The 24,539-nt window shown below is 39.7% G+C and overlaps 1 protein-coding gene across 2 annotated transcripts in view; it reads right to left on the bottom strand.

Moving 5' to 3' along the window:
* Nucleotides 1-19,089: 19,089 nt before the first annotated feature.
* The window catches only part of CDYL2 (chromodomain Y-like 2), a 56,195-nt gene continuing 50,745 nt past the window's right edge, over nucleotides 19,090-24,539 (bottom strand). For both annotated transcript variants that reach the window (XM_046899735.1, XM_015292543.4), the window contains one exon: nucleotides 19,090-23,466. In XM_046899735.1, the coding sequence (XP_046755691.1) occupies nucleotides 23,308-23,466 (159 nt within the window). In that variant the 3' untranslated portion in view covers nucleotides 19,090-23,307. The remainder of the gene's footprint in view (nucleotides 23,467-24,539) is intronic.

Below are 24,539 nucleotides of genomic sequence, written 5' to 3'. Positions count from 1 at the left end.
AATCTTACAGCAGAGAAGCAGAGGAGGAGATTTTAGGCAGAATATTTATTCTTGGCCAAGCAAGCAACGTTTGGACAAAGTAGGCTGTTATTATTTTGACGGTAAAGTAGTCTCAAAGCCATACTTGGTTTAGTGCTTCTCATTGCAGCATTAAAAATATCTAGCTTCTGCCATGAAGAGCTTACAAGGAAGTGTGTGTGTAAGGGAGGTACCTTCTCTTCTCAGTTCAAGTCTGTGCTGCATACATCAAACCTGATGTGTTCTCCTTTATGTGCTGTTACAAAGTAGATCAGTCTGGCTTTATCTTCTGTGGAAAAAAAAAAGATAATCTTGGACTGTTCTGCACAGAGCAGTTTTAGGAAATGGGTTAAATTCATCCTTGCAAGACTTCCTCGGAATGCATTAAAACTTTCGTTACTTTTTCAAATAAAGAGCAATGCCAGTTGGTGTGATTGTTATCTGCAGTGGGCAGGAGGAAATTGAAGAGCTCTGAAGGTTTTGGTCTGAGCTTGTTGCCCCTGTGTTGCAGAAATGCAGTTGCCATAGGTGAGGTGTAATTAGCTTAGGGTAATATTGTTTTTGAATTAGCATTCCTAACATATACAGCAGCTCTGCTGTTTGGTTTTGTTTCCACAAAGAAGACACTGCATTAATAAATGCTTTTACATACACTAATACACATGCTTTGTTTTTTTTAACCAAGCATGCACTAGAACTCATAGCATTAATTGCAGGACAGATGTAGTTATCATATGCATAAGCAATAAGAGTAATTTTGAACATGACAGTATTATCTGTTGTACTCCAGTGCAGAGAAACTATATATTTTCTCCAGTGACAGAAGCAATAGTAGAAGTTAAAACATCATTTCTGAGGTTCTATAAACCAAACTGACTGATGTGCTGTCTGCTGAAATATACATTGCCTCAAAATTGATGTTGCTGGTTTTTTTTTGTATATCTAAACTTTTAGTGATCTGTCTTCCTCAAAGACAGAGAAGAGGTTGGGGGGGAAGAGATTCTCAGCGTCTGCCTATAATGAAGGATTCTTTTTATTCTGTATTTCAAATATTTCTTTATCAAAACCATGCCATTCTCTGAATTGCTTCTCAAGGAGGAAAAATAGTTTTCAGCTTTGAAGGCAAGAACTAAACAGCTTGCCCTAGAGGGCTTTAAAACTAATAGCAAGGGTGAACATGCTTGTAATTATTCATTCTGGTGTTTTAGGTTTGGAAAATGCAACACAATCTGAATCATCCTTCTAAATTGCTGCATGGTAAGAGATTTTCTTGTCATGATACGGTTAGGACATAACAAATCTAGTGGAGAAGATGACCTGGGATGGTTTAAAACTTTCTTGCAATATAGTTGAAGTTAGTTTATTCTTTTCCAGGCCATTCTGTGTGGAGGACAGAAGGATGCGTCATATTTCTCATTAAGTGAAATAAATTTGCCTTTCTTGTCTCTACCTTTTATATATTCAAGCTATGAAGCCACGGCTTCTTGATTACTCTAATGCAGGATAAACTATGATTGCAGTTTAAGAGGGTGTTCCCCTGCTCTTCCCCTTCCCCAGTTTTTGCCTGTTCAGTACAAAGTCATTTATTTACCTGTTTAGCATCCAGTGATAGTGAAAGGGGTCAGTTAAGTGCTGCTCATCGCGTGCGGGGGAGGAGGAGTGGGTTGGAGGGGTGAGGACAGGGGATGCTTTTCCAACTTTGATTAATCTGGATTTTTCTGACCGTGTTCAGAGGAAGGTCTATGCTAATCTTGTTTATTTTGCCTGAATTGGTTTTCATTCTGTTTAAAGGGAACAGCCGAGAGCTGCTCTGAAAGTCAGTAACCTCTGCAGCTGAACTGGTGATGAACATTTGGGATAAACCTTTTCCACGAGAACGACTCTTTACAATGTGGGTGTTTATCTGTACCTTTAATTCCTTCTCTCTGCAGGGCTGAGCTAAAAATCTAATAAAATAGGTGCCTGCATACAACAGCCTTAGATATCACTTGGTGTTCAAAGCTTTGCATATTAATTTCTTACTTTTACTTATCCTTTTGTATTTGGCAGATGCTGTATTTTAGAATATTGGAATACAGAGCACAGGGAGGTGCTACTATGACATGTCTCAGGAAAATATAGTAGCTCTTGAACGTACTGTCAATTGAAGGATTAGCAAAGTTCTTTTTTCATAGTTGCAAGAAAATATTGGCAAGACACTGCTCTTTATTTTATTTTTTTTTCCCCATGGGTTGAATGACTGATTTCTTCAGGAGTTAATAGCTGCATCTTCCTTCTCTTCCCATTTCTTGATCAAGGGTTTGCAGTAAGATGAAGCAGAGAAGAGCTGGTGGCAGAGGTGTTGTTTTGCGGAACTGCCAGTGAGGTGCCCTTAATTGTTAATTAGGTATCGATTAAGAACGCATGGCATTGTCTTAACAGGGAAGATGAATTCAAATTAATGGTGAGCATCCCTGTCAGCCCTGTGCCGCTGTGGTGCAGAGCAAACCTGTTCCTGTTTTTAGAGATTGGGAACAATGTCCTTGCACAGTAGTAAACAAAGTATGTTCCTTTGTGGTGCATGGGCTGTGTGGGAGTACAGTGTGTAAGTCTTAAACTGTGAATTCCTGATCCTGTTTGAAAGCAGAGCAGTAGCCCAATCTGTTACGAAAATTCTTATTTGGAAAAATGTCAATTCAAGATTTAAGTTTGCAGGAAACATAAACCACGCTTAAGGCAGGTAAACAATGTGCTAAAAAGATTTTTTTTAGAGTGGTGGAGTCACCATTGCTGGGGGTGTTCAGGGAGCAGGATGTGGTTAGTGGGCATGGCAGGGATGGGTTGACGTTTGGGCTGGGTGATTGTAGAGGTCTTCTACAGCCTTCATGATTCTGTTGGTCTTCGCCATCCTCTTTGTTGCTAGTGTTTTCTTCATTATTTTCTTGAGAAAATATTGTAAGATGTCAAGAGCACAGCACTTGGAAATTAAAACTTGGGTAAATGATTGTCTAGTACAGAAGAAACTGATGTTAAAAAATGATAGGAGCAAGTACTTTTTAGTGAAGTAGACTTCTGTGCAGATCGTAGCAGCTGAAGTTGGTTATTTTAGCCTTTTGGAGAGCTGGTCATAGTTTGTGTGAAAAGTTAGAGATGTTCTTGAATTACAATAAATATCAGCTGCATGTTCTGAAATTAGCAACGTTACTTCTTCTGGCTGTTTTGCTTTTCTTAGGGTTCAGTGCCTTGTGCAGTGTAGTGTGTGCTGGAGGACCTTTGGGACCTTTGGAACAAAGACATCCTAGATTCGATGTTGTCTCATGACTAAGGGAGAAAAAATATTTCACTTTGCATATATAATAAGGAAGATTCTCCATGTGTGTAAATTGTTACAGCTCCATTTACTTTAGTAGATCACAGTATGTAACGCACAACTTGGAGGTCTGGTTCAGAATAATGTTTGTACAATATCTTATGCCACTAATATTTATCTCTTTCTTGCAGCCTAGCTAAACAACTAGCAGATATCTATGTAAAAACGAAATAAATTTAAAAGTGTATTAAAAATATACATCCCACCAGAACGATAATATTTGAACAGTTTGTGGGAGAAGGAATAACCACTCTAAGTATTGTATTTGGGCACCTGCATTGTATGGGCTGTGAAAATAAGGAAAGTTTTCACCTGAATCATGTATTGGCTTTAAAACTGCAAAGCCTGGTTTGGGAAATTATGTGATCTCAGCTTCCTGCTGTGTTCACTCACACCTGTAGGGGAGAATATTGAGTGTCAGTACACTTGAATACATCAGCGTAGTTTCTGGCAGATGGCAGAAGCTGGTAAAAACCTAGTATTGTTTCTTATAGATCAGTAAGAAATGATCTGCTGTCATTCTCATCTGCCCCACCTCTCAACTTCTGGAGTAAAAAGTAAAGAATGAATTAAGTAAATATGTCAACAGAGCTGCATTTCTGACCTTGTAAATGCTCTGAACATCTCAGATTCCTCTCTGTGTATCAGTTTGAATATTAGTACCTCCTGGTAGATCCAATGGAGTGCAACTGACTAGAACATGAGGATTGGGATTCATAGTGATACTGCCGAAAGACCATGAGATCAGAATGCAGGAAGTGTTGGGGTGTTTCAGCAAGGAGAGCTTATGTACGTGGGGACTAAGGAGGTGAGAAGAAAAATGATCTGAATTTTATCAGTGGTTATAGGATTTGCTGCAGTAGTTGTTGCACATGAATGCATGCATTCATAGCTGGTTTTTAATGTACATAAGCAGTGAACATACTTTTTTCGTTTTACATTATGCTTCCTCCTCCTCCTCTCAGCAGCAGTGAAAACCGTTCTTGCAGTCGCTGGTAATGGCCATGCATGGAGGCAGCAGTGCAGAAGCCAGGCTTTCAGTAATGAATACACGCTTATCCGGCAGTGTGTGTTTTCCAAAGTACTTAAGTTCAAAAGGAGTAAGTTATTTTTGGAGTTTTCAGTGTTGTTTCATGGTTAATTCCTTTTCTGTAACAACAAGAATTCATCTGTAGTTCTTGCTCCGCATGGAGCTGGATGAGGGGGATTGTAAAATTATCTCCATTAAGAAAAGTTGTGTTGTAGAGGAAGATCCGCTGTGTAACATATTCTGCAGCGTTGTTTGCAGTGCTTGGAAAATGCATGAATCTGAGTATGTGCTGCCTCCATCAAGAAGCTGAAACTTGTGTTGCTTTTTTGCAGTATGGTTTAAATTTGTACGTCAGCTGAGTTTAATCTTGAGCGTAATACCCCTTCTATAAATCTTCTGTGCATATTGTTGGAAGAACATTGTCAAATTGCAAGAGTAAGATTTGTAAATGAACTTCCTGTACATTGAATGGCCAGCAACTTGGCTTTTTTTTCCAGTGACTTATGCACAGTATTCACACTGAGCCGTGTAGACAAGCTGATTAATTCCTTCAGAGGCTTTTTGCTCTGCTGTGTTTGTTTTGTAATCATCATTTCTTTTCAAAATGGTCCAAAAAATGTGTGAGTACTATTCCCATTTTACAGGTAATGAGCTGAAGCAAAGCAAACCTAATGACAGTTTAAAGTAGCTCTGGTTGCCTATAAACAGAGACTCCTAGGATCTGAATTATGTTTTTTCCACCACCACGTGGTACATCATATGATCAGGGAATGGCTCCCATTGCAGCCGGTCAGCATTCAGAAATGTCCTACAAGGATCTCCACTCATAAGCTCTGGAATTATGGAACAAGTCTGATTCTAAAGATTTTCCATCTGTGAGGAAAGCAAGCAGAGGTGGGGGTGAAATCGATTTCCACTATGCAGCATTCAGATGTCTTTACATAGACTTCCCTTTTTTCTTGCTATTCTCTTCTCACTGCCGCCCATCACATTTCAAATGTGCTTGCAGACTTCACCAATGACATGGGAGGAATCAGCCTTTTTCTCCAAACAGATTAAGCCCTTTGTGTAACCTTCCTGAGCAAAAGGGAAAGAGTAATATGGAATTACATCATCCAGGGCCATGTTATGCTACGTACTGTTTTCCCAGATACTTGTTCTGCTGGCACCATACATGGTGCTTCCCAGGTTCTTTACATTCCCTCCCCCTTGTGTAGTCTTATCTTGCCAGATGTGCTCTAATTCTCTTCCCTGCTTATCTGCTATTCTCCTCCATCTAGACAGACTACTGGCATGAATGTTTCAAGTCTGGCAAAGACATTATCAACTGAAAACAGAGCTGCTGTGCTATGCTTTACCTTGTTGGGGCTGCAAAGCCAGGAGGATTTCTGTAGCATAGCTATAGCTTACCGAACTGCTGCTGTGCAATACCCAAGCTTTTTTTTTTGTGAGAGAGGCTTTGTTTGGCTTCATGTGTAATGATTTGTTGACTTAAAGTATAAAGCAAATAATCAGGCCGAGAACCCTTCCTAAATGGGACCAGAGTAACCTTGTGTAACCTCTTACTACTTTCTGTGATAAAACCTCTTTTAAAAAGACCAAAAAAAAAAAAAAAAAAAAAAAAAAAAAGACAAGGTTGGTCTGTGAGCTCATAGCTCAGTCTGGTGGTTGGCCCTGGAACAAGAGCATTTAACCACTTAAACAAAGCTGCTCTTAGCTTAGAGCGTAGAAGACAAGTTTGTTTTGTTTCAAGGTATGAAAAATCCAGTGTTCTCTGCTGAGCAAGTTATGAGTTACACGTGAGAGTCTCATGCATACAGCATGCCAATAGGTTGACTCTGTGTATAAAATAAGACAGTTTAAGCTTTCACTATATTTATATCCCTCTATTTTCTTGAGTGCATAAGAATAGCCAAGCATCCTATCTTTTATTATTTAATAGCACCTATGCAGAGGTTTTACTGTGTCATTTATATCAAAACTTGTGACTGCAGAAACAAAGGCCATGTATATCTGCCCACTGTATAGCACACACCTAAGTACTGTAGCCTTATTTGGTGACACAGGGCAGAATTTTTATTTTATATAAATGTCCTTTGGCAATTACTGCTGACAGCGGTAACAACAGAAAATAATGTTACTGTAGTGGAGGTTAATATTTCAAATGTATCGACTGCATTGTGGCACTAGTGACTTTCTGCAGCTGTCCGCAGAGACCCCAAAGGCATACTTACGGTGCATTAAGCAAGAATTGTTTTGGGCTTATTTTAAAGCTCTCAGGAAAGATAGAGCACAATAGAAGAGAAACTTGTCCATGATCTGTGGTTTCATTTGCAGTATATGCAAAAGACAGTCTGTAGCTTGTGTTTCCCTTTCCTGGAGCAGGCTGCCTTTCACTATGCATTTGCAAAATATGCAAGTACAGCTGAGTGTCTGTAGTCTTAGCGTTTAGTTTGCAGACATTTCTGTTTGTATGTGTAAACTGGGAGCTGCATTCTGTAACTCAGAGATTTGAGTGCTCCATTTTAAAGACATGCAGTTATGGTGGTATGACCGATGTCTCTTAAAGGTAACAGAAAGAAGGGAGGTGACTTGAAATGTTGAGTTGTTGAAATGAGTTATTGGAAGGGTAGAAATGTTGAAGAATGCTAATAGGATAACTTTCCCTCCCCCACGTGAATGATGTATTCTGTAATAAAAGACCACATGTATGTTGGGAAGGATGAGTAATTGAACAAACTGCCACATCTCCTCTCCCACTCATCAACTTGTGGAACCACAGTTGGAGACATTGCAGTGATCTCAGCTGTGGGACAGTAGATGTGAAGCTCAGAGCTAATCTGGGACACTCACAGTTAAAAATGTTTGCTGCTTGTTTCAGAGGCATCGCTGTGAACTCTCACACTAGGATTCCAGTAGACATCATAAAAAGTTACTGTTTGTGAATAGGCAAACACAAGAGGCTCAGTAAATAAAGCTGCATTTGAGTCTTGCAAGTAGTTCTAGAGAGATTCAGCCTTTGATTTATGCAGCTGATATTGTCAGGTGTATTCTTCTCAAGTGTAGCTTCCATCGTAGGTCATACTAAAAAAAACTGCAGTTATTCAGTATAAGAGTTTAAATAGCTCAATCTGCAAGGAAGTTTTGAGGTTTAGAATGACAGTCTGGATGGAGTAGGTAATTTCTAAAAGTAACTCTTCCTGGGTATGATGTATTTTAAAGGGTGTTTGGTAATGAATACTATGGTTAAATTAAGACTTGCATGGTAATCTTATTTTATAAACTCATTTCTATTCTGCAGACTTTTTCTCATCTTAGGAGATGATCTTGTATGACTTCAGATCTTGAATGAGACTGCAAAATCTTTCCTCTCATCTGTCCAAGCTTCTTATCGACATTCAGCTCAAACAGTATTTTCTGAGTGTTTTTAATATTCCTCAGAGTCACAAGCCAAACCACATCACTGATCTCTTTGGACATTCTGTTCTCCTGAGCTTCACCCCCTTTCATTCTTGTGACCTCCTTCCTTGTCCCTGCTTTTGCTGATGTTTCCCAGGAAGGCCTCTCAGCTTTGGATATGTTTCTTCTGAACTGGGAACTGGTTTTGCCTTTCAGCAAAAGAAAATTTGTAATTCCTGATAATAGAGGTTGCACTCATTTAGAATTAATGGCATCACCATTTAGTAAGGAAAAAATACTCCTTTTGTGTGTCTCAAATGAGCACATCGTTCCTACATTTGGGGCAGTGCTTTCAATGTACCTATGTGTTCACATGTTGAAAAACCAACATAAATATACCTATTAAATCTAATGAAATTTCATAAGCAAAAGTTTGATTAATACTAATGTTTTATAATTTCTGCTCTTCTGAGAATCACTTTAAAACAGGATATTGATTCTGTTTACAAAAAAAAAAAAAAAGAAGAAGAACCAGTTATTAATATAATATTGGAATTGTGCCCAAATGGAAATATCCCTTGCAGCTATCTGTCTTATATTGGAGCTAAATGCCAAGGTTCACTCACCATCCAAAAATAGTCCTTTATTGTAAAGAACTTCCAGAACTTCTTCCCATTTTTTTTTTTTTAACTTTCTATATATCCTTGGTAGATTTCCCATAGAGATTACACGATTGATCTGCTGAGGGTCTTGGCCAGTGCAAATTAAAATGTCGAGGTTCTCAGCAGGAGATCCCAAGTGCTAATCCTGACCTCTGGAAAGCTGCCTAAGCTTTGTAGTTGGTCTGAGACCACTTAGAGGTCTGCCTCTAAGAGAGAGATCTGTGGACAGCATTCATGCAGAGTGTATTATTTATTTGCAAATATAATTGTCCAGTGACTAATTTCTTAGTCACTTAATTCTGCATTTACATAAATTTCTATTTCCACACTTTGAGTGGCTAGTCTATGTGGTGTTTTATTTTTCAGAGGAACCTTAGTACTCAGAGAAGGACAATCATACAAGAGTAGAGCGGTATGCACGTGGGGAGCAAACAAATATCTCCTTTCACCTTTTGCATCCGAGCTTTTAAAACATCTGTTTTTATTGTCTCTCTTCTGCCCTGATCAGTTGAGCATGGCTCTGGAACTTAGCACAAGAATTTGGATGGAATGGGAAACTCATGGTGGGGTACGGTGCATAGTTGATACAATTTGGCTTAGATGTTTTCCGTGACAATACCTAAATATCTTTGCAGTTTCCGACTAAAACCAGCTCATATGTCACACACACATTTTGCTGGAGGAGAGGACTGAGCCTGGATTGCAGCCTTCCACCATCACAGATCATTTGAATTCCGTCATTCCTTGGGGTTTTAGAATTACTTCCAGTATTTTCGAAAGAGGTGGTTGGCTAAAGGTGAGGAGCCATCCTTTCTCTGAGATGAAATCTCTTTGGCTTGAGGTCCTTAATTCATTTGTCTTCCTGCTGGTCATAGAACAGTAACTTTATATTTTTAGAATCGAATGTTCATAACTGAGCTGAAAAATCAATCACGTGGTACCACTTAACTGCTCGTTTACTTGTTTAAGTCATTGTGCACTTTGTGAACACTCAATTTTCAGTACCCTTACATGGCTGTGGTTATTTTAACCATTGTTGTTTTCTGACTTTGGAGTACTTTGCAAACTAATCAGTGCTTTACTCTCTCCCTCACGTTTAGGCTGGGTCCTACTTCACCTGTAATACCTTTCGCTACGCAGGCTGGCAAGGGATCCACAGACACAGTGAGTAATTCCACAGTGCAATTTTGAAATAAACATCATATTTCCCCTAATTATCTGTATAAAAAACACGCTCAGTTGTCCTCATTGTGTAATAAATCCCCATTTTTTATGTCATCATTTTTATGCTTTGCACCGTTAGTTTCTAACCGCTTTGTTGGTGAAGTTGTTTAACAGTTCTCTCGTAGTTACAATGATTTGCACTGTTAACCCAAGGTTCTTTCTTTTTATCTGTTGTCTCCTTGTCTCTTAATCCTCAGCCTCAAAACCTATTTTTAAATCTGATACAAACATATTTTGTCTCCTTCTGCTTTGTATTGATCTCAAAGACCTCCCTCTACTGTGATGATTGAAATAAATGAGTCTGCGTGAATGCTAGGTGTACTCTGATAAGCAAAACTGGTGTACCTCCTGTCTCTGGGCTTGATGTTATTTTCACTCAAGTTGGTAGAAAAGAAATAAAAAAAAATCATTGATTTTAGTACAGCAAGGTCAATATTACATTTCCATGTATCTGTATATACAGCTGTGCATTTCTGATAGTCAATTTTCCTTTTTATGCAACAGGACCTACATTTTTGTCTGTGTTACCACAGCGTCTTGCACAACTGAGCCAAGTCTTAGTCTGGGATCAAGCCTGTAGCACTGCATGGTGTTGTTGTGACCGAAGTGCAGGACCTGACACTTGGTGTTGTTGAACATCATCCCTTTGGCCTCAGCCCATTGATCCAACCTGTTCAGGTCTTTCTGTAGGGCCTTCCTACCCTCAGGCAGATCAGCACTTCCCCAAAACTTGATGTCATCTGCAAACTTACTGAGGATGCACTTAATTCCCTCATCCAAATTGTTTATAAAGATTTTAAACAGGATGGGCCCCAATTCCAACCCCTGGAGAGCAGAGGGATATCTGCAGCAGTGGATATATAATGCCATAGGAAATAAAGGGAGACATGATTCTCCTAAAAACATAACATAAAACTATGCAGAAAATGAACTTGTAACTGACTCTCAAATCAAAGCTTTCCTCTGTAAAACCTGAAGAACTGAATCTGTGGGCTAAATGTACATGGGGGATCTTGATCTTACATTGGCCAGCACTGCAGTGCCTGAATCTTAAGGACCCCCAGCAAGGCAAAAAGTAACTGTTCAACATACCAGTGAGAGTTGAGGCTGTGACTGTGAGTGGGGCACTTGCCTGGGAGGGTGGGAATGAGCTTCATGCTGTGCTGTGGCAGTGCTGCTGGGAGTACTGGTACATCTGGAAAGCAACCTGCAGTGTGTGTTGTGCATAGGGAGGGCTGGACAGTATGGTGTCTGGCTGCAGATGGATTTGGGCAAAGCAAGGTGCAGAGCTGAGCAGCAGCAGATGCAATCTAATCTTTATTTCTTGGCTGGTGCTGCTGCTCAGCGGTCTCCTTGATGACTCAGTTACATGGTGAAATCAGCTTTCTGAATCCAAAAGAAAAAGTGGCTTTTATGGCAAGGGAAGGTTCTTTCTGGTAATCTGTTCACAAAGTGGAACATTAACCTGCTGCAAATCACGCTCCTATAATATAAATGTCATCTTCCTTAATGTTCAAAGTGCAGATTTTACACAGTAAAAACTGGGAATTCTTGCCGAATAGAAATATTCTCATTTCAGAGCATTAATTGAGTTATAGAGTGAGCACCTCACGGCAAGCATGAGGGCTTGGCGTTATGTTCTTTGTTGGCTGTAATTCCTTTTATATCTGTTGAAGATGACCTATTTTTCTAATGTTTCGGGTAAGATTTGAATCCCTAAAAAATGCACCATTCTTCTTATCAAATGAAAGAGACCTTCCTTCTATTTTAAGAATATCATTATTTCTATGCATATAGCCTATGGGCTGCTGCTTTCATTAGAAACTGAGAACAGTCGGTGATGTAGTGTGTTTATAGATCATATGCAGGTAATGCACAGGCAAAACAAATCTAAGCCTCCACAAATCCCATCTCTCTGTTTCGGTGTGTGCTTTGAGAACTTATTCTCAAGAAAGAATATTTCTGAACATGCAGAGGTTGGGGATGCGGGGAAGATGACTGTCTGAAAGCCATGTTGTGTCACTGCCAGCGTGTTCCACGTGTGCCTCGGTGGTGTGCTGTTGGTGGTGTGCTGTTATCAGCTGGTGCTCACTAAAGCTGGCAGTTCTGTGTGAACAGAGTTTGCCTGAGCACTGTGTGAGCTATCTGCTGTCATAGTAGTTCTGTGAACGTTACTTAATATTTCATTTAAGAGCAGTACCTTTTCTGGAAGCTGGGCTCACACTCACTGCACCCTGTTGTTAATTAGTCTTAAAGACACAAACAGCTCTTACTGTGGAATATGAAGGTTGTGTGAGCAGCTCTGGCACGTGTTACGGTGTCAGGTATTTATTGCATTTCTACCACAGGTGGCAAACTCCTGTCAGCAGAAAGAGGAGCTGACAGAACATCAGAATTTCTCTCTCCTTCTTATTGCTGGTTGTTATCTTCTGAAGATAATAATATAAGTACATTATCAACATTTTTCACTCTGGTACATGTTATTTAATTTCTGCTATGGTTGCAGTTTTGTGGGACAGCATTTCAACTCCATTCTTATGCTGTTCTTTTTCTTCTCTGACCTTTTTATCTTCATTGATGTAGTTTTCAGTTACAAGTATTAGCCATTTCTTGGGGTTTCTTTTGCTTACTGCACATTTTGCTTACACCAAAGTTCTACCTCCCAAACCATATCTAGCCATGGCAAAGCATTTTGGTGCCTCTGCTGCCCCATCCACTCTGGAACGGAACGCCATACCCTCTGCAGTGTGCTGCTGGGAGCACGTTTCTGCTGTGTCACCCCTTGCCAGTTCAGCATGTGGCCTTCCTGACGAGCTCTTCCTTGTTGGTTTTAGATTGTGACTACACAGAAGAGCTGCTGGCCCCACTGCTCCTGCATATTTATTTGTTCTTGTGTTAAGAATAGGAATATATATATATTCCCATTTATGATGCAATTTCCATCCCTTTACAGTGGAACTTATTGGTGTTCATGGCTGCCCTGTTTGAGTGTCCTGAATATTTCTTTTTTCTATTTTTCTTTTCTCAACTGTAGCCCTTGTTAGGGAGGTGGAAAGCCTGCTTAGAAATCAGAGCCCCTCCTCACAGCCTGCCTGGACACTGGCTGCTGTGCAGTGGACATTGGAATCCTTTCTGTTTTTAAATGGATTTGCATAATGCATGAAAACAAAATGCACTTTATTGCAGAATGTTTTTGCACTTTTTTTTTGGTAATTACATATAATTATAGTGGTATTTAAATACAACCTGACTTAAGTTTTTATTAGTACTTTACTGCTTAATTAACAACTGTTGCTGAAAACGGTCTCTGCACTGAGATTAATTTCCACTTAAAGCATCCATCCTGATGAAATGTATCTCCCCATTTGAAGGAATAAATGACATTCTGCGGAGTGTTTTTTCTTGGTTGCTTCTCAAAAGTGAGCTGCTTATTTAGTGCTGAGTATCTGAAATTATTTTAAAGCAGTCTGTGTTTATGCTTTCTGCATAAAAATTGCAGAGACACATAAATGAAATTCTCACCAATAATTCACATTCTTATCTGGGTGAAGAGCCTGTAAAGAACAAGTTTCCAAGTTGTAAAGTGTTTGAATTCCTCTGCTGCTAAATCAGCAATTGTGGTGCCACTTCTTGAGCCGTTTCATTCTGTCTCTTTCTGTTCTGATTTATTCAATGTGTTGCAAGCAGTAAACTGGTATAACCTATAGGTGTTGTAATTTTCCAAACTGAGGTATGCATGCAAAGAAGTTGTTTGGGGGTAGGCGTGCAAGAATGGGCAAATAATTTTCCATTTGTAATTGGTAGGTTTTTTTTCTTAAGGTTTTTTTTGTTTGTTTGTTTTTTGATGGAGGAGTGCTGGTATGTGAAAGAGTGCTCTGGAGGTTCTGTAGCTGCAGGATTTCTTGGAATTTGTGCTGGGGTGATGCTGGGAGATTACTCAGGGCTTTCTGCACACAGGAAAGATGTGTCATGATTTCCTTCCATAAACTGCGAGCATAATTCTGCAAGCTGACAATCTTTTACATTCCTCTTCCCTTATGAATTTCTGATGGAGGAGTTTACCAGAATCCACTGAAGTTTTGCTTCCAGAACTGAAGTTCTGAGGGACTCAGTTCTGTTTTCACACTTGTATAAGCTAAACATGAGCCATGAAAGAATCATCCATGGCAAATGATATTGGTTTCCCTTCAAACTTATTCTTTAGTTTTCTTTATTTCCAGTCCATAAGGTGATGGTGGAGGGGAATGCAGTGTTTGAAGAGAACCTTCTTGCTGCTGTGCTCCTCTGTGGGAGACTGCTGCCTTTCAGGTGTCCTAGATTTTTGTCACCTGGTTGAACTGGTATTCAATTCCACTGTCTCTTTGGAGCAGATTCAGCTGTCTCCTCTGCAGCCTCTGCTGCAGTTGGTAGTGTCTGGAGGAAGGAGGTGTGGGGCAGAAGTCCTTCCAGCTGGGCTTGGCTGCTGCTGCCATCGCTGGTAGCTTTCTCAAAATGTTGGGCTTAGGCTTTACAAGGGCTGAGGATTGGGAGAAAAATTCTCTCTGGGGAAACTAACTGTGAGTACTTCCATGCTGTCATATGTGAGCTGCCTGTACTAAAAGTTCTGCTCTTAGTTTCGCAGTTCAGGCTTAGTCCGGGCCAGGAGATCCACTAAATCATCTACTAAATGGATGTCACTGGCTGTGAGTTGAATTCCCGTACAAGATGGCTCAGGCCATGGAGTTCAGCAATGCAATGTGTGAAGAAGTCCCTCATTTGTGTAATATGGAGCAGCACGAGGAATGGCACAGCTAGCTGTTCTCAGCCTCTAACTGGAAGCCATCTCCATTCATTAATGGGCTAGCTGGAAGTTCACAGCCAGCCTATAATTACCCTCAGCTAACACTGTGAAGGTAATAACTAGAGGCTTTTTTCTCCCCTTCCATTCCCCTCCTCCCCAGGTGTCCACTGTGGTTATTTACACCTGTGGAAAGTGAGTAAGAAAGTAGGTATAAAATGCTGCCATTCTGGTTTGGCAGTGTTTTACAGCATTGTAAGTGAGTGTTCAGATTTGCAGGTGGAGGACTGGGTCCTCTTTCAAGTCTTTTTCATGTTTTTAATCCTCAATCTTTGTATCCTTTTTTTTATTTTCCTGAATGGTATATCTGGGGTGATGTTGCAAAGTGATGCTTCAGTGGGGAATTTCTTAAGAAGGATTAATTTAAAAATGATTTAGGAGATCTTATGATTTCATCAAACACTTCACAGGAATACTGTGAAGCAAAGCAGCGAGCACAGATTCTCCTTTGGGAATATGACAGATCAGCTGAACCGTGTTTTCATTAGGAAAATGTACTCCTTTTTATGTCTGTGCAAGTATTTGGTACTCTAGGTTATAATGCCCTCATGAAAATCTTCTGAACTCAGCCTTGCAGGGCTGCCAGTGGCAGTTCTATCAGAGGAAGGGCTGTAGGGTTGGACTGATACACGTTCATGAACCTTTTTTCCATCACTTTGCTGATTGCTATTTTCTTAAGCATTTCTCCTAAATTAAAATTGCTTCTGTAAGTTGGAAGAAGAATGAGATGTTTGCCTGCTCTAGTGGGGAAAAAAAATAATCTTTTTCTTTTAATGGGGTGTTTTCATGCTGGTCGTAAAAGTGTTCTCTGGAGTGAAGGTTAAATACATTCTCGACACTTGATTCCCTCCCCTGGCTGCTGACTCATCATTTCATTGGCACACAGCCACCCTGCAGTTGTGCAGTGTGCTTACCACGTGCTTGAATCACGAATGGAGTGCTGTTGCATTTTCTCATACCTAACTGGAATGGCTGGGATAGCTCTAGCCTTTCAAATCAGCCATAGTGCAGCCTATTTCTTTCACCTTTTGTTTAGTCCTTCAGTAGGCTGTACCAGAAATGGTTTTACTGAAGATCCATTACGTAGGGAGAACCTGTGCCTTTGTATTCCATCTGGTCTCAGCCATGGGTGGAAGATGAATCCTTTTAGGTCTGCTGTGTGTTGAGGTATTTCTTTCCAATAGGCATCACATTAGCATCCAGGAAGATATGTCTGTCTTTTTATCCTGGTACATGTAAATACGTGAGAAGTCCTGTTCTTCTGGTGTGATTAAGTGAGGCACAGCATGGTGCTGGAGGTGGTACATGTATTACGATCACCTTGTCCATCGCTGCTTTCAGATGAGCCTGGCCACTGGCATAAGAAACTTGCAGGTTGCTCTACAGTTAATAAATTACATGTCATTCCAGAAGCAGCCCTGTGCCAAGGAGTGATGAAAGGTCATTATAGTAGGAAATCCCGCAGTGGGCCAGACCACCGATATTATTAAGGCTTGCTTTAAGGAATTAAGGCAGGATTAGGGTGCAGCAGTTGAGTGCCGGCCCACACTGCAAGCAGTGGGCACGCCGCTGCCTATCAGCACAGCTCATTTGACCTCTACCCTTGGAACAGCAGGGAATCCCTTGGCAGCTCTGCTGGCAGGAGGTTTGAGTTGTTGCTCATTATGAGCCTAATGGGCAAAAAGTGGACTTGGAGGGAATTGCTTGCCAGAGTCTGAGTCCCTGATAAACAACTTGCTACAGCTGCATACAAAATAAACAAATGAGAGGCTAAGATAATGCAGATCTTGAATAATTAGGCATGGGAAGAGTTTTGTGTGAATGCCTTTATCCATTTAATGAACCTCTTGTACAAAGTGCGTACCCTGGAGCCCTGCAGGCAGCATAGGTAATCACCAACCACAAGGCTGACAGGCCAGCAGCGTGAAATCGCTGATTTTTTGGGGGAGCATTAGAAATTGTAGCACTTATTTACAGACACGTCAGAAACACATTTCTGGATGACTGTGAATAACTTACTTCTAGATGATAGTAATTAACTTAATCCTCACAAGTCAAGATTGCAGCTTAGTGTTTAAATCATTTTCCATTATGCAAACTCCACTGTTAGATGCAGCAGTTCAAAAGTCTGTTTGAGACATGACTCCTAATTGCAAAGAGCATTTTCATTTTTATAGCTGTGCACAGACGTATCTCCATGACCAATGAAATAAGTTCCACAGACATTACGTAGTCGTCTGGAACCCAAATTGATAAATGGGACTGGAGAGCTGAAGAAGGTTAAGACGGAGTACTGTGTCTGTCAGTTCACACCTCAGGTGGTGTGACCTGTCCTTGTAGATGAAGGCTGTGCCCATGACATGAAAATTTTCTCGAGGACAGGTGGAATTGTAATCGCTGGGATTGTTCCTGACTCACGAAGTAGCGCTATTATTTTTGCACCAAATTTTGGTAAGGATGGCAGTCAGTAAATGTTGTCATGTTAAAAACTGTTGTAGATCTTAAGAAAATTAACCCTCTCGCCACCCCCGCCCCAAAATTAGGGCCACTTTCCAATAACACATGGCTGGAGATGATGTGTGTGTTTAGACGTTCCCGTGTAACCAGTTAGAAGCAGAAGCCACGTTCTTATGCTGGGACAGACTTTGCACAAAGCCTTCATTCCTTCTTCTGCATTTCTGGTCTTTGCTTCATGCTCTGTGTTAATTCAGTTATTCCCTACTAAGTGATAAACTTTTTCTTCTTTCTGAAATGAAAATTCTCTTCTTTCTGCCGTGGTACTTTTTGACAGTTTCAGGTGAAAATTACCATGTCAGGCCAGATGGGCTTAGTAATTGGTATCCAGCACAGCTCTGAAGGGTCCCAATTTTATTTTACATCTGTAATGAGCAAATTCTGTAAAACTAAGGGAAGAGTATAAATTGAAGCCAAGTGTTATAGCACGACTTAACTGGTTTGAATTCTGGAGTATGTTGCTCTGGTTTCAAGAAACCTGAAATGCTCTCCAAGCTATGAGAGTGCATTGTTCTAAGGGTAAGTCAGATGTAAGTTGTAAGCAGATGTGTTAGATTTTATTAATTTTTATGATGTTCTGAGGTGTTTTCATGAAAAATAAGGCACCAAGGTAGGTGAATTTCACATCCTTCTCTTCCAACCAAACTGCCTCCTTGTTCAACCTCCAAGTCCCAGCTTACTCTGAATGCCTCCCATGGTAAAATGGCATTCTGGTTTTCATATCACCTTTCACTTGCTGTTTGTTTCAGAGCCTCTCCTTGTTCTTTCCATATGCACTGCTGTACCTGTCTGTTACCAGAGCCCAGAAAGAGAAGTGCTGTGTTTTAGATCATGTAATGTTTTTAGCTGTTTGAATACTTTCTAGATCTTGAAGTAGATTGATATCTGCCCATTCCTTTATGTGCAATTCATAAACTGTTTGCTTAACTTTACAAACCTTTGTATATACTTTCTTATTGGGATCCTCTTTTGTGTAGTTTGTTGGCACATAAATTTACAACCACAAGCATCAACACTTTCCTTGCTAAAACAAAACCTGAGCTCATAATATTTGCTAGCTTAACATTGTGTAGATTGTTTTAATTTTAAAGAATTTACTTCCCTTTAAAAATGATTTGTTTAAAAAGAAAATGTTGGCCATCTACGTTAAAAACAAAGCCCTATCAATAACATGTTTAGACAAGGAAGGTGTCATACTCTGCTTGTTATGTGATTACAGTCCAGCGTAAACTCAAATAAATTCCTGACAAGAGTCATTGTCATAATTAATTGGATTTGTTGATGGTGAAGTGAGACTGAATTGCTCAAGCCTCTGCTCCAAGTGGCTGACCACAGCTATTGCTCCCACTGTCTGCTGTGTTAGAGCTAACCAATGTAATTGCTAGAACATTACTGTTGTCCTTTTAATGAAGTGTATGTCATGGTTTGAAGTCTTGCTGTGTAGGTGGTTTGGGTAACACTGGCTCCCTGTAAAAATACCCTTCCTTGTCTGCCCCAGGAACGTTTCTTAGTTACTCTTCTAGTCCTGGGAGATGGATGTTGGGATCAGTGCTCAGGGCTGTGTACAGGCGAACCATGGGGTTCTGAGCTGGATCCAGGCCTCCGTGGCAGAAAGCACTTCAAAATCAAATCCTCTTCTCTGGGCCAAAACACTCTATGCAGCAGCTGGTTCAGAGCAGAGATGCTTTAGGAGATGTGTACATGTCATATAGTGGAATTGATAATAGTGTAGGTGCCCTAGAAATGTATTTCTAGGACAGTCCTTGGTGGTTTTCTTGGGTTTCATCATGAAATGATAAATTGGATTCGTGGTGATGAATGATTGCAGAGATTGCTTATTGCAGCAGCTTCCACTCCCTGGTTTGTGTCATTAAAAATAGTTTTAAGTTTCATTGCTCTTCTAAGCAGCCTGCTGTATGCCTGCTTTGTTTGAAAAGGCAGAAGTCCATGAATAGCTTTATCATATCTAATACAAGATCATGTATAATGTTGGTCTGTGGCTGCTGCTTACCATATTCATTCCGATTATGTAAAACTGAAAACCACTGCATTAAAATGAAGTTTCAATGTTTTTATTCAAAGCAGCTTCTCACAATGTATAAATACTGCATATTAACACACATGAAAAATACAACTTCTAAGGCACCCAGAAATGTGTCCATACACTAGTTACAGGACCATCAACAAATAAATTGTGTACAATTTGATCTAGACAGTCAATATTTGATATATCAGAAGATACAAGTCCCTCAGTACTGTACCAGTTTCAGAAAATATTTACAACACTGTGATATAGGGGTGCCTGTACCCTTATAATATTATAATATGTACTCATCATTACAAATATTAGAAACTGTTTTAGTCTGTTCCATGGCGTTCTGACAAAATAACTTAAGGGTCTAATTTGGGAAGTTCTACAATTAATTACTTGTGCAAGTTCTGAAAATAAATTTACATTGACATAATTTGTGAATTTTTGGTTCTTTGCTTCATCTCAGAGGTTTGGTAATAAGCCTTACCAATAGACATGCCATCCTAGCTGAACGTCACTCCTTTCCCAATCGGTCAGTGGACACGTCTTTTCCCCTTACACTTGACATAGAGGAGAATGCAGTGTTTGTAGCAGAAAGAGACTATTTGATCTTCGGTACAAATGTCATGCTAGTTCATTGGCTACGGAACTAACGCTTCGTTAGAATAATGCAGTTCTTTGGTCCTTTGTTTTTATGGAAGGCATAATATTTTTATTCTCTATAAATTGAAGTCCTGTCTGTGAGCAAGCAAGCTAGTGAATGACTTTCAGTGTAGTATTTAAAGTAGCAGTAAAGAGATTTAATATGGCTTAAAACATACGGTTAATTGGGCGGACACAGATAACACATCTAGGATACCGAGTACCCAAATGTACTATGATTAAGATTGTCTATAAGTCTCTTATGTAAACTTCTTTAGTGTCTCCTAAAGAGTGGTGGCTTTAGCCAGATTTGACTTTTATAGACCCAGCCACACAAAGCCTGAGATTAAACTACTGTGGTTGGGAGCACAAATGCACAGTTTATATATAACAAAGCCCATGCTGACAAGTCCAAGTATGTTGTTCGAAGGAAACAACCCGTATTATCCTTTTCACAAGAAAAACTTAAGGCCCTGTACTCTGATTTGCTAACTTTCTTACAGCAATTAGTTGGGGAAGTCCTTAGTACTACATAAGCCATTATGTAGCTTTAAAGATTTCTTGTACCTAATGGTAAGGCTTATTCACAAATGCAACACATTTATAAATTACATTTAAAACTTTAAAGGCTGGCAAAATAATTAAAAAAATAACAAAACAAAACAAAACAAACCCCAAACAAAATTGTTTGTTTATCCCTAACATTAAAAGAGCCTTTTTTTCTAATTAAAAACTATTGGCACAAAACCATTATATTATAGATTAAAAGAACAGTTAATAGTAGTGAAAAAGATTGCCTAAAACGCATACCCTAACCTACCACAGAAATATAAAAGTTTATATTCTGAAAATATATACTGTATTAAAGTTTGTAAGCTTATTCATTTAAACAGAAATGTACTGAAATAGTAAACTGAGCAACACTTATCTACAGCAAAAATATACATGCAGGACAACACAAAATAAATTGCTTACCTTTAATATCTACAAATGCAAAACTGTAGATTGTTAAAGATTGTACAAAACAATTTACACAAGAATAAAATAACATACTTAACAACAAATTGCATTTATAATCTTAAATACTGTGAATATTAGTAAAGGTACCCAGACTAATATGTACAGTACATCGAAGTGTCTGGATACCTCGTAAGGACAGAGCAAATCGATTCTGATCTTTAAATACTGGAAAAGAAGCTTTAGACATTATTATTATTCTTTTCTTGAAGGGAAAATAGATTTCATGAAAACTAGACTGTAACTGTATAGATATGAATAATTAAAAATGTTAACTGTGGTTAGCACTTGCTTTAATGGAAAAATAATTATAGAAAATGTATTTCAACTATTCCTTTGTCGTAAAAAAAGGTAAGCTACGGATATTTGAAAAATCAGATGAAATGATGCAGTTTAAAGGTCTAACAGCTTATCATTCTTCTTCGTTTGAAAATCTCATATAGAAAGCACACCTTCACATTGCTGAGCAATTTCTCTATACTTATCTACAAAAACCAAGCACAGTATCGAAATAAACTTCCTAATATCTTATTAACACGTGACTAGGAGTTATGGCTCTCTGGACGGGAGTAAAGGAAATAAAGGAAATTGAGGAATCGTGGTATTTTCATTGCTTATAGAAGTTTTATTATTTTGTTAAAATTCTATAGTCATCCACTGGAGGCCTGATTGTGCAAACACTTGTGTGCGTGAGTGGTTCTCACTTGGGTAACCCCTCATCTGGAGCAGTGCGGGTGAGTCTGTGCACACGCTGCACTGCAGGAATTGTTGGTTTCGAGAGGATTTCTTGAAAGTAGGCATATTAGAAGCCAGGCCTTGTCTTCTTAATGAAGAATTTCCACGAGAACATCTGCCTTTAGGGTGATCATTTCCTTAAAATTCAGTGGTACAGTTAGGCCATAGCAACAGGGCTTCTAATTAGTTGTGGAACAAGAAATGTTATAAAAATGTGTTGAAGGGTTGTTGTAATCACCTGTTAGATAACTTTGCAAAGGCTTTTTCCAAACTCTTTGTGGAAAGGCTGTGAGGGAGGAAACCTCCCAGCCTTGTTTGCAGAGGTTTAAACCATGAGCTCAAGGATGGAGAGCAAGTGCACAAACTGCAAAACAAAAAAATGTGCAAAGCTTCTGCTTCAAGAGGTGGTAATTTGGGCGTGCTAAAATGGCAGCTGGAGTCACAGAGCATGCTTGAGTCATTTCCATATTAATTGCCTTACTAACAAGAAATAAACGAGATCGATCCAGTGTTCAGAAGTCAGTCAGTGTCACTGAAAAGTACTAGGATCACATTCTGAAATAGCAGATTGGACTTCTGTTGGTACGTGTGGACTGCTTTATGGATAGCCATACATTCTGGGGGCCAGGTGGTGGGGTGGCCAGATGTGGAGGGCCGGGAAAAGCAACCCGAAACTTCTCCCTCCGCTTAGCTCAATGCCTAGCACCTTGTATAAACTGTTGGCCCGCACCCAAAGGCCTCCAGAGCAGAAATTATCTCACACCTGAGGAATCAGGCAACTAGACTAAGGCTCGTAAGGGTTTGCTTCCAGACTTCAGACCAAAAAGGGATGTTTAAACCTGAAGAACAGTAAGGTGCCATGGAACGGCACCGCTCACCCTGTCACTCACATCCGGCTAACAGGACTGTCGTAAACTTAAATACAGCTTCTTGTTGGCAAGCCCATCAGTGCTCCTCCAGAAGGCAGGAAGTGAAGAGGGACTTAGGGGAGATCTCACTAGTTCAAAATCCACTTTTTTTTTTTTCCCTCAACCGTGGCAAATGAATTTGTTCCATACGTTTTTGTACAATTTTACACCTACAGGAGCGTGCACATGGCTGTTTCTTTTAGTGCCCACAGCATATTGTGTGTTTTCTATATATTCTTTGTTTTTCTACATATGCTGCTGCTCAAAGTGTGTTTGCATTCCCATGTGATGCCATTAATTCAGCCAAGGGAAGTATGAAAATAAGATCTGTGATCAATAAACAGCTGAATATGAACACAAAATAAATAAGTTAAATAAATTCAACAAAGAAAAAAATCCTAGTAGTTTTGGTAAAACTAACTTTACATATTATACATATAAATTACCAGATTTTTCCATTACACTGTTAGAACTTAGAAAAAAAAATTAAAACATTTCAAAAGTGTGGTGTTTGGGTCTACCAAATATTGCGCCGACCCGGTTCTTAGATTGAGCCCTCTGTGTTAGCCCACATGTGTTGCAAGAGCAGGAATAAGTTAAGGAGGACAGACAAAGAAGATCCTTACAGATGGTGTGCCTTACTGGGCCTCAGTGGTGCTTCTCAGCACATGGAATGTACGTTTTTGTCTGGATGAGCACGTGAAAGATGCAGCCCTCTGTAGAGAATATGTGCACTGAAGAAGCCTGCCTACGTCTCGGTGACACGAAATCAAACCAGCTACAAGCAGCGTGTAGCTCACAAGGAAATCGACACAACCATATGCAGTAGGACACACTGTCACAAACTCCTCAATGATGCATTGCCTCTGCTTTTCAAGCACAGGTAATGTTTGACTCTGTTCACAACTAGAGCGTTTACTGCTTAAGTTAGGCCAAGACATCAGACTTCGTAAATCTTGTCTTGCAAGTAGCTGAACAATGAATCCAGTCCTTTGGAAGAACTCCACAGCTGTTTCAACATCTGACACTCTTTCTCATTCACATCTTCAAGTCCAGATTTCAGGAAGCTGCGCATGAGGCATTTGGACTCTTCCAATACCTAAAGCCAAAATATCACTCAGTATTTATTATGAATCAGATGAAGTTATCATGGATAATGATGTAAACGGCATTTTTTTTACTATGGACACCACTGTACAACCTAAATAACTCACTGGGGCACAAAAATCAGAGCTGATTTACAGCCCCATCTCCAGTCGCTAATAGTCAGTGTCTGTTAGAATTAAGGACTTCTGAGGTTAATGCCAATGTTTTTAGTGGGAATGAGGGATTCTGAAGTACCTTAGTTTATTGAAGGTCTGCCATGAAGTATTACCAGAAAGAGCTGAACGCCTTCCTTTGAAAATGGGACCCCTTGAAATTAAGGTGTTTTCTGTAAAATAATCTTTAAGGTGATAGAGGCCAGAAATCCAAATATGGATGTCCAACTTAAACAACTGGTCTCCATGTGTAATTTCATTATCAGAAGAGAGAAATGGATAGAAATGGGCCTCTACTGCACATACTCTAAAGTTTATTCAATGCTCATAGAAGTGAAATATTTAAGAACGTAAGGGTGTTAAGTGAAAAACCACTCCCTGACTGTGTTCTGGAGGTAAATTTGGTTAGCATAATGTAAGCAGTCATATGAAATAATATTTCTATAATTCAGTGAAATGGCACTAATTGCAAATAGTGGGCCCTGCACATATTTTCTCTGTGAACAAATATCCACAGCGAATTTGGATGAGCTCATCACATTCACTGTTTCTTTGACTTCAGCCTGATTTGCACTGAGGATCTCAGAGAATGCATCTGTTCTTTGACAGCTTCGACTCTCATCCTTGTCCACAGGTTCACTCCAACCTTTCCAGCAGGACTCAGGTGAGGATTTTATTGGCAGCCAGTAGTGGTGAAGGAAGGAAGATTTCACAGCAAGGCCCACCCAGAGGTTTTCTCAACACATAATGCGTGTTACATCAGCTTGATCAAATAAGCTTATGCTGCATTTCCAGGGTTTCATTCTGAATGTCTTCGGTGAGATCTAATCTGTGCTTCATTTAATTAAAAATCTCCCGCGTCTCTACCTTCTCTTTTACAACAGATCGTTTATATGGAACAGAGGGATGTTAA

The sequence above is a fragment of the Gallus gallus genome, chromosome 11, assembly GCF_016699485.2.
Source record: "Gallus gallus isolate bGalGal1 chromosome 11, bGalGal1.mat.broiler.GRCg7b, whole genome shotgun sequence".
Classification (NCBI taxonomy): Eukaryota; Metazoa; Chordata; class Aves; order Galliformes; family Phasianidae; genus Gallus; species Gallus gallus.
This window is presented reverse-complemented; position numbering and strand designations above follow the sequence as displayed.